The sequence below is a fragment of the Squalius cephalus genome, assembly GCF_949319135.1.
Source record: "Squalius cephalus genome assembly, chromosome: 9".
Taxonomy (NCBI): Eukaryota; Metazoa; Chordata; class Actinopteri; order Cypriniformes; family Leuciscidae; genus Squalius; species Squalius cephalus.
In genome coordinates this window covers 23,700,149-23,711,426 of record NC_137130.1, presented here as the reverse complement: position 1 = coordinate 23,711,426, position 11,278 = coordinate 23,700,149, and the positions used below count along the sequence as shown (strand labels likewise).

General features: G+C 37.4%; 1 protein-coding gene across 1 annotated transcript; it reads left to right on the top strand.

Annotated features, from left to right (window-relative positions):
* Positions 1-341: 341 nt before the first annotated feature.
* Positions 342-10,942, top strand: LOC307163943 (calcium-responsive transcription factor-like; the record flags this gene model as incomplete). Its single annotated transcript, XM_079880290.1, is given in 8 exon segments — positions 342-418; positions 901-982; positions 1,224-1,440; positions 3,057-3,168; positions 3,267-3,410; positions 3,483-3,522; positions 3,525-3,721; positions 10,882-10,942. Coding segments are annotated over 8 exon segments (930 nt in total).
* Between the last annotated feature and the right edge of the window lie 336 nt (positions 10,943-11,278).

Genomic DNA, 11,278 nt, shown 5'->3' with positions numbered 1-11,278 from the left:
TGAGGATCTGGTGTGACTGCGCTGGTGAGCGGTGTTAGCACAGGAGTTGCCAACACTAGAGTGGGCATGACGTGAAGCTCAGGCTTGGCAGACGTGAAACCCACAGAAAAAGTTGAGCCACTCATTTGCAGGGCCAAGTCAACATACTGCTTTAGAGTCCAGCTAGGGTGATAAAGTGGCATTACGGAGCTAAGCGGCTCGGATAGTCCTCCACGAAAAAGATCATCAGACATAACTCGTCCATACAGGTCAAGCGAGCCAGCTCCAAAAAGTCCATGACGTATTCCTCTATGGGCTGGTCTCCCTGACGGAGACGCATGATCTGTGCTGCTGGATTCATGATGGGTCTGGGTCTTACTTGGCTGCTGGATCTGTGTTGGCGAAGTTTTCTGTCACGAAACTGCTCCGAGACACGAAGGTAGATCCAAATGCAGCTTTTATTAAGAGGCAATCCAGACACGTAATCCAATAAACAGGCAGTGGGTCAAAACACAGGTAGGCAGTCCAAACAAACAAAAACAAAACAAGACAGGCAGGGGTCAGAGGCAAGAGAGTAATCCAAGGAACAGGCAAGAAACAAGAAAACCAGGAAAAACGCTCAGAGTTGCAGTGTGACACTAAACAAAACTTCGCAATGATTGAAATGAATGAACAAGGAATAAATAGGCTGAAACTAACAAGGGTGATGAGACACAGGTGAATGTAATTAGTGATGATGAGTCCGGGCAGTGAGATATGGGAAATGTAGTTAGTGAGAGAGTGACAATAGTCGGGTGTGGAGTGCCCTCTGGTGGTTCTCAAGGGCACTCCAGCTGGTGACCGTTACAGCCCCATTCCGGAAGTTTAAGTGTACCTTAAATTATTGACAGTTTTACTGAAATGTCTTCTCATTTCTTTCAGTTCTCCTGATGTATTTGAGCCCCCAGTGAAGCCATTACCACCAGGGGCACCAAACTGGGCTCTAAGACTGCGTGGGTGTGAGGTTTGTCCAGTGGAAAATGGATAAATTGAGTTTGTTTTTTTACAAAACTTTCACTTACAAAAATGTAAATAATAACTTAAAAAAGTAGTGTAATATGCATGGAAATAGCCTAAATGCATTGTACTTTTTCTATTGTGCGTAGAGCCCTCTGTCAAACAGATCCATTTACAGCAACACAATCTGATGATGTCAAGCTAATGCGGCTTGGTGAATCTTTTTTTCTGTGTGATTGTTTCACGAGGAACAGAAGATCGGAGAATCGTACCGTGGTTACTGTAACACAGAGGCAGAGCTAGAGGCCGTTCTGCTTCTACACAAGCAGCAGACTCACGCTGTGTTTGGCACCCGTCAATCACCCTCACCGGCTATACCTGCCACCAGACTCATGTGGAAATCACAGTATGTGCCCTACGATGGCATTCCCTTTGTTAATGCAGGTAATATGGCCCTTTTTGCTTGTGGGATCTGTGATACGACTTTATGTGAGATGCCCTTATTTAAGTCGTAGTCATGTAGTCTATATGTTATTTTAATGAGTTATGACTATAATTCAAAATTGGAATTTGAATCGATGTCTGTAAATTTGGGGACATCTGAATGCTAGTGGTGTATTGGCTCACAAAATTAGCAAATGAAACTTTAGCAGATACGATTTGTTTGAAAGAAAGAAATACTTTTATTCAGTAGGATGCATTAAATAAATATAAAATGACAGTGAATGCATTCATAAAGATTAAGCAGCAACATTTTCAATTCAATTTAAACATATTTGAACAGAAGACAGTTATTTTACTATATTTACTATATTTTATATGTTTACATCACAATGTTACTGTTTTTTACTATATTTTTGATTAAAAAAGCAGACTTGGTGAGCTTCAGAGACCTATTAAAAAAATCTTACCAACCCCAAACATTTAAAAAGCATTGTATGTGAATTTAAAATGTACAGTGTTGATCTTTTTTGGGGGGAAACAGACCAAATCATTATGGAATAAAACAATTTAAGAGATAATTGCGACTTTTTATCTCACAGTTATAAACTTGCAATTACGAGAAATAAAGTCAGAATTGCAAGATATAAACTTGCAATTCTGAGAAAAGTCTGACTTTTATTTATTTTTTAACTTTTATTTTACATTTCTGACATTATATTTCGCAACTGCGAGTTTATATCACACAGTTCTGAGAAAAAAAGTCAGAATTGCGAGATAATTACCCTAGTCACAATTACCCTTTTTTATTTTTTATTCTATGGCGTAAACAAGCTTCCATACACCCTGATGAAGGCATGTAGCCGCAACGCGTAGGTGTACTTCTCACCAATTTTTAAAGCCAGCCAAGAATGAAATAAAGGCTTTTTAACTTTTTTCACTGACATTCGAGTGCCTTGGAATTCTTGTCTTCAGAGATATACTATCCCACAACCAAAGAGCACCGAGATTTTATACCCCATGCAGCACTTTTATTTTTGCCTTAAACTTTGAAGCTTCCATACTAATTTGTCCAGATTTTTGTTCAATCAAATTTTTTCTAGAATGAGAATGCTTGCAATAGCAAGTTGCATGTCGAGGCGGGACATGCCTTGTCTTAAGCCTTGATTGAATGCTGTTGTTGCAGATAATGTAATGGTTTTACAATATTTCACAAAGTCATTTTATCTTGATCTTTAATATGGTTTTAAGGGAGCAGAGTGTCACAGAACACACACGGGACAAGTAGATCCAAGTGCAGTAATATTTATTGGGTGATCCACAATCGTATCCAGTCCAGGCAAGGGTCAAAACCATAAAAGCAATCCAAGAAACAAGAAACAAGAAAATAAGAACAGGGAACAAACAGACCTCTGGAAATACATTGACATAAACAAGGACTCCATAACAAACACTAAACAGGCAGGATATTTATACACACAGAAACTAACAATCATGATGGGGAAGAGCTGGGTGCAATGAACAGTGATGAGTACAGACAAGGATTGTGGGGAATGCAGTTCATAATGTGGATGACACTGTGGGGAAGAGGACCTCTAGTGGACACCCAGGGAACACAAACCAGACACTGTGACACAGAGCCATTGTGATGGAATGCCAGTTTGGTCCACGGAGGAAGGGCGTTCAACCTAAAAAAGGGTCAGAGCAAGAAACGAGTCAAAACATACTCTACAAAGCAACCTGCCCTGCCAGGTACACACAACCTACAGTTGGGCCAAGCACAACAGATTTGTTCTGTGCACAGGAAGTTCATTATGAAACCCACACTGTAATATTTGACCATTTTTCAGAATATATATTAAAAAAGTACGAAAATTCCCGGAGTACAAGGTTCCTACAGATCCCAAAGTGGACAAGAAGGTAGTGCGACAAGAGCAGGAGAAGGCCTTCTTCAACCTCAAGAAGAGTTTATGGGATGTTGGAGGCATTGTAAGGTATAAACATCTAGCCATCACAGTCCATCACATGACTGCAAGGTTCACTTCATTCATTTACATCCGTGACAGGTATTACACCCAGCTCCCTACAGAGAAAGCCCACCAGAGCAGATCTGCTTTGCAGAGGAAGAACAAAATGAAGATGAAGAGGAAGAGACAGAGGAGCTGGACAGTGAAGCCATGCAGGATGTCACGATGGAGGATGGGGCGTCCCTACCCTCTCGACTACACCCGCTCGTGGCAGAGAAGATCTGTGACTTGGTAGCACAAGGTCATAACCAGGTTTACACTGTCCGCAAGCAGCTCAGGTATGACTCAGATGGTTTCAAATATCCTTTGCCTTATTGGTAACACTTTACGGTAAGGGTACATGAATTATCATGAATTCATGTATAAATTCATGCATGAAATATGCATTCATTCATGCATTAATATCTCATGAATCATCAGGAACTAACACGAGTTCAATGTTTTTTATTCATGACTTCATGGATGAACAACACCTTAATTAAAACATGAGTACATCATCATGAATTATGATTTATTACGCATGATCATGATGTTTTTTTTGTTCACAAAAAAATTGTATATAATTGTATTGAGAAAAGATGTCTTTAAGGTAGTCAATTAGCAAATAGCAAATAGTGGAGCTCTGCAGGCATCTACTGGTTAAAGTGATCATTTGTTACTTTTAAAACTGATTTTTCCAAAAGATGGGCAACAATCTTACACTAAACCATGTCAAATTATCCATAATATCCCCTTGAATGAAAGTTAGAAATGTGGGTCTAAAAGACCCCGAACAGAGCACAAGGGGTTAAGACAAATGGATTTGTTGTTTGTTGTGTTTTCATATTCAAGAGATTATAAGATAGATACAGCTTTTTTGGGTTTGCATCGAATGTTCTTTGACCTTTATACATAATAAATATATTGACAGATTGATCTGTTGAAAGCAGATATTTTGAGATAGATGCCAAATGTTCTCCTCCTATTCAAATTTGACATTGAGGGGGTGCATACAACTTACTTGCTCATCGGCAACTATAGTTACCGCACATTCAAATACGATTTTCAAAAAAATATAAAATAAATAAACCTGGGGAAAATAAATGCATAACATATTCACATAGGTCACTATTAACACGACTATATGCATGAAACCATTCAGAAAAATTTTGCCACAAATGGGTTAAGAGGCTGTTGTGTCAACTGTCAACCTTTATTTATTGCAATTTTGAGGTATTAAAGTTTTTTATTTATTTTTTATTTTTATTTTACAAAATTAACATGATTGCTCTCATCAAAAATCATCTGTTTCTTATTTTTCACTGGCATGTCTCAGGTGTTGAGGACTTGTACGAGTAAAATACTAAAGTACAGTTGTAGCTTGTAATGGAGACATTTTTGCTGTAAAGTTTCTGTACTTTTACTATATGGTTTTCAGGTTAATTCTTAAATTAATTCTTAAATAATTCTTAAATTATTTTCAGACAATAAAGGCAACTCAGTACTGACCTCTTATATAATAAACTGCCCTGGAATGTGAAATGTTGATAAATAAATAATAAATAAAACTTGTATGGTGTCAGACACTCAGAGGCGCTACAGGACAGAAGACTGATGCTGCATTCATTCACTCGCTCTTCAGCGCCCTCTAATGAGAGCCTGCTGAGGCCTAAGCTTTGGGTGGATAGTTAGCAATTCCACATTTATGTTCTAAGAAGCCTCCAAATCTAATACATTGCTATTTTGTGTTGTTGTATATGTGGTGTTTGCTTTACAAATTATCAATGCTATATGTTGCTATGACTGGAGTGACTGCCATAGTGAATGGGAAAAAGTTTATATTTGAAAGATACACATGTAGCATAAATTAGATTTAGGCCTACTCAGTTCAATATAAAGAGAAATGTATGTGTAACAACAATTGTCAGCGCCATGTTGTGAATGTGCATTTCCTCCTGCCGCTTTAATGTGGGAATAGGTGGGCTGGTGAAGTGACTTGTCACCAATTTTCACTTTTGCTGCATGATTGTGAATGTTTACTGCTGGATCCAGACACCCAAATAAACAGTGGCTGATCCATTGGCGTTGACACATACACCGCACCACAGCCATTGTTTGACACCATCTGCTGAACACCATAAAGAGATACACTGCACATAATGTGGGAGAATTTGAAGACAATGCATAGAGTTTGTACTTAAAGAGGAAGGCAGATGCTAGTTTAAAATAGCTTTACAGATTTCTCTAACGTTCCCATAAAGTGCGTAAAGGATGGTAAACGACCCCATATGTGTGCAAAGAGCAAGTCTCTTTGGCTTTTAAAGGCATTCTTTTGAAAACCAAACCTAATGCTGTTAGGCAGTAATGCAGTCATTATCCTGCTGAGCTGAGTAAGCAAACACACATGCCTCCTGTGTTACCTTAACACACACACACACACACATTCTTGTACATCTATCTTTATGAGGACATTCATTGACACAATGCAATCTCTAGCCGCTTAGCCTAACCTTACCCATCACAACTAAGTGCCTAACCCGAACCCTTACCCTAAACCTACCTTTAACCTAATTATAACCTTATCCCTAAAACCTAGTCTTGACCCTCAAACAGGCCTTTGAAGGGGTCTCAGAAAGTGAGGACCGGCCAAAATGTCCTCACTTTACTCTCTTTGTCCTCACTCCAATGGTCTAAAACTCAAACTGGTCCTCACAAAGATAGTTGTACAGGTACACACACACACACACACACACACACACATGTCTGGTGCACTATCTTTGTGAGGACTCTCCATAGACGTAATGGTTTTTATACTGTACAAACTGTATATTCTATCCCCTTACACTGCCCCTATCCCTAAACCTACCCATCACAGGAGACATTCTGCATTTTTACATTTTCAAAAAAACTAATTCTGTATGATTTATAAGCTTTTGTACCCATGGGGACCTCAGTTTAGGTCCCCACAGTGACACGAGTCCCCATGAGTCTGTGTGCATTCAGGTTTAAGTCCCCACCGGTGTAGAAAAACATGTCCACACATACACACACACACACACACACACACACACACACGCACGCACGCACGCACGCACGCACGCACACACACACACACACACACACACAATTTCATTTCAAGTTTAAATGTAATATCGAATACATAATATCGTACGTTGAATTATAGTTAAGTATATGTTCTTTAGTAGTCAACACATCTTTGAAGCATGACAAATGATGATTTAAACATAATTTAAACTTTACTTTAAAGTAAAACTTTTAAATTGGCTTTTAATTATTCCAAAGTGCCCTTTTTGACAGTAAATAAATATATAAAAAATGTAATTGAAGATAGAGCACTTAATGAGAGTATTAATGACAGTCTCTTAACATACTTAAGTGAAGTATGTTAAGAGACTGTCATTAATACTCTCATTAAGTGCTCTATCTTCAATTACATTTTTTTTTATTTAAAAGTACTTTTATTATTTTCACACGGGCTGAAAACATGTATACAGGAAAATTGTGTCTCATAAATGTCTTTTCCATAATGCAAAACGCATAACATGGACCCCAATCAGAAAATGATGTGCATGCAAAATGGTCAGTGGTTGAACTTGTGGCATAATGATGACACTCTCTTAACATATATCTTCTAAATTAACAATAGGCTGTATCTTAACTATGTAGGTAATTTTGATAGTAAACTACTATCTTCAGCAGGGGACTTTCATTCTCTCTGTAGGGAAAACATCCCTCAGGCACTAATTAAACAAACCAGCACTCCCCTCCCCACACTTGCATCCGAATAAACTTATTATTTATTATTAATGCAAATAACAGATTGGGGACAGGCTGAGATCCCGTTCTCTGTGTGTCATTATGGCTCTGTTTGTCTAAGCAGTGCTGATTAATGAGTAGAGAATAAATGAGTCAGTCTCTGAGGTCTTGTGAGATGATTTGGCTGTGAGTCAGGTTCTCTCTCTGTCAGGATACAGAAAAAAACATGTCCTTTAAAGGGTTACACAGTAATCTACTAATTAGGATGGATTTAGATTAATACAATTAAAGCCGGGTTCACGACTTTAATATTGTGGCCTAAATCACTGAACTATGGTCTTTTGTATTTTTAAACCTGGTTCAAAATGTGTGCTTTAGCTATACCAATACAAACTTCGGCCTCAGTAATTACACCCTGAAAAAAAGCTGATAATCCACTTATGCTTCAGAAGTAAACCAAAATCCTCACTCACAGGGGAGGCCAGTTTTCCAAATACTGAGAGAGATTTGCCTTTTCAGTTGTTGAAGATTACAGGAAGTTCTTAACTGTTTCAATGAATATCTGTAAACACAAAGAAAATCGATGACAGGACATGTTATCAACATGCTGTTTAAATGTGTCAGTAAAGGATTCAGCTTCTTTTTTCGTTGTTTCTTTTGCCTGGTGTGTGTCTGTACATGCACACAGAACACTCCTTTAATTACTCACTATTTATAATGTGTCACAGCTGTATTTTCAGGGCTTTATTAAAAAAGGCACATCTTTATTTTAGGAATTGCTTGAGTCAGAGTTGATATGTTTTAAAACAGGACTCCATATGTTTGTGAATACAGTAAACTCAGCATATCTCACACTTTGAAAGAGATACTATATCCAACTGGCTGATTTGGTTTGTGATAGAAATATTCACTATTTACTTTACAGTAGAAACCAAATCTTTCCATCCTGACTCCCTGAGAAAATCGTGACCACCAGCAGTCTTGGGAATCTTAAAATCATCAGCCGCCCGTCCGTCTGACCAAACAAACTCCTCCAGATTTCTCAACAGTGAACAGTAACATTTTTGCCATTTTTATGACCAAACTTAACAGGGCCTGATGAATCACTACACATCTCCACCATGTGGCATCAGTTTTACACACGGCATGCGCCATGAATCAAGTTGCACAGCATTAACACATTAATAAATGTGTCTCCAAATCCCTCCCACGGCTTTCAGTTATGACTCCCCGGTCTATTTAAGGCCATCTTTCTTCTGACTACTCAAAAACACAACACTGAAGGGATTAATTTTAGCCCTATACTTCCTGGGTTCTCAGTGGATTCCTATAATGAGTCATGAGATTTGCATCAGTTTTAAACATTTTGTGTCTAACCATTTGCTTGTTTGGATGTTTGTTCACACATAAGGGAAATATTTAGTAAAATAAATGTTACGCACATCAAGTTTTACCACTTTGTCAATAAGAAAATCATCAATTACTGTAAAATGTGTTAAAATGAGGATATGAACATGTTCTACAAAACACAGTCCGCAGGAAGTTTGTGGGGAGGAATAAGTGAATAACCTCCTCAAGCCCTGAAGAATGAGGAATGGTATGTTACTATATTGCACAATGAGTCCCTCCAGAGGTTCCCGAAGAAGAGTTTTGTATCTTTGTACGTCCACCAAACACTATTCTGTTCATCAATCACTTTTAATGCAGTGCACACTATCATTTTTGATAAACTCTTTTTAATTAAAAATTAAAAAATTGTCAAATTCATTTCGATCATTGTGTTTCTGTAGAAATAGACTATAATGCATAGTCAGAGCTTTGACTAACATTCTGGCAATGTTCTCTCAAAGCTATGAACAAACGTTCTACCAATAACTTAAATAGAACAATTGTTTGTGGTTCTGGTCTTTAATAATGTTCTCAAAACATTGGCACAAAATTTTTATTATACATCATTCATGGAACATATTTTTCTGGAACATAGTTGCGTCTAACGTTTTTATTTTAATGTTACGACTTGTTCAGAGAACATTCAAAAGTAAAGTTTCCATAATGTTTGCAACATTTTTGGGGGTACTGCATTACAAGTAACCCGAGTTACGTAATCGGATTACTTTTTTCAAGTACTGTAAATAGTAAAATAATACATTACTTTTAAATTTGTATTAGATACTTTTTCAAATAAGTAATGCAAGTAACTTTGTTTTCCCATTTATTGGCAGATACCTGTCCTGTCCCCATGTTGAGAGAAATTTGGAGTAACGTTGTTTGCGTTGTGTTAACATGATGCTTATTGTAGTTCTACACTAAATGTGAGCAGACATTTACCCAACTCACTTGCAAAAAAACAGATTCACTATTCCTCAAAATGAATAAAAACAGTAAAATGCAAAATCGCAATTACGCAAGCCTGCAATATGTTAAATTACACAAATATACTTTATGTATTTAATCTCACTTTATTAACCAATGTCTTCACTGTTGACCTTCGATGATCCGATTTAAACAGAGGTGTAAAGTCCAGGTGTCAGAAAGTAAAAGTCCTGCCATATGTTTATTCCACCCATAAACTCAGCCAGCTGATTTCACTAATTACCTCCTGGCAGAAAAACTGTGCTAATTAGCAAAACCAGGTGATTGGAACAAAATACTGAGGAGGACCTTTACTTTCTGAATCTGGACGTTACACCTCTTATCGGACCATACCAATAAGAAAAAAATATATAATTTTTTATTGCTGAAATAAGAGTACTGAACTTTCTTCTCCTGCGTTCTATTCTTCTGCAATCCACAATGGCAGCACTGCTGAAAGGTTTGTTTGAGCTGCGCCCTCTACTGTAAAGGTGTGAATTTGCATTTCCTTCAGCCTGAGGCTTATTCATTACATTCGCCAAACACATAACTATTAAAAAACAAAGCAAGCAAGCCCAGCCCAGGTAAGAAAAAGTAACGCAAAAGTAGCGTAATGCATTACTTTGCATAAAAAGTAACTAAGTAATGCAATTAGTTACTTTTTAGGGAGTAACACAATATTGTAATACATTACTTTTAAAACCCAACACAGGCTTGCAAAATGATAAATGCTTGTATAACCAAGAAAAACGTTTCTAAAACATTTAAAAAACTGGAAGTTTTTAACGTTCAGAAAACATTCAGAAATAACATTTTCACACCTCAATGCTAACATTAGCAAAATGTTCTTAGAACATACTTTTTCACTGAAATCTTGAGGGAACGGTAACAGTATACTCTTCTAAACGGTCAAACTTTTAGAATTAGAATATTAGAAATTATGATATCAGCTTGCTTTGTAATACTATTATGATGGGCTTTAAATTGAAAATAAATGAGATTTGTGTCTGTGTACATTTATGGAATATTGAAGTACGGTTGATGTGCCTCTTTTTATAGTGTGTGTTGATGCGAGATGGCTGGAGTCAGCATCATGTTACAACAAACATTAGTGATGGTCTCTCAAGAGTATTGAACCCAAGTTTCCTGACATTCATGAATGAACAGAACTCAAAATATGTTGACCTTTTCAGGCATCTTCTGGAACTGCTTCCACAGCAGGATTCCTCCTTATCTTTCTACAGTTAACTGTGTGGTCATTTAAAGCCCCCCCCTCTGTTGCCCCCCACGATCTTTTGCATTCCACACCTTTGTTTCTCATGCACTGCAGGATGATGGTTCCACAAACAAACCTGTCCCCTCCTAAACTCCCCTTTGGCCTTCCACCCTGATTATATTAGTAAGTATAAAGCACAATAGCTATTCCAGAATCCAGTGAGTTATTTGCTGTCTGCCGCCTACATAGACAGCTGTCTTCTAAGGCAGGATCCTAACCATCAAGCTCATAACTGACTGATTTGAAATGGTAACCTAAAAAATGGTACAAAGTCTTTACTGAATAAACTTCATTACTTCTTTACTTCATTACTGAATAAACCTAAATACATTAATTTATACAAACAAAACTAGTTTCATGCGTTAAATAACATTCTTTATGGTAACAATTGCAGGTAACCACTTTTTACAGTGTAGGCTATAGCTCGACAAACCACACTCACACAACATTT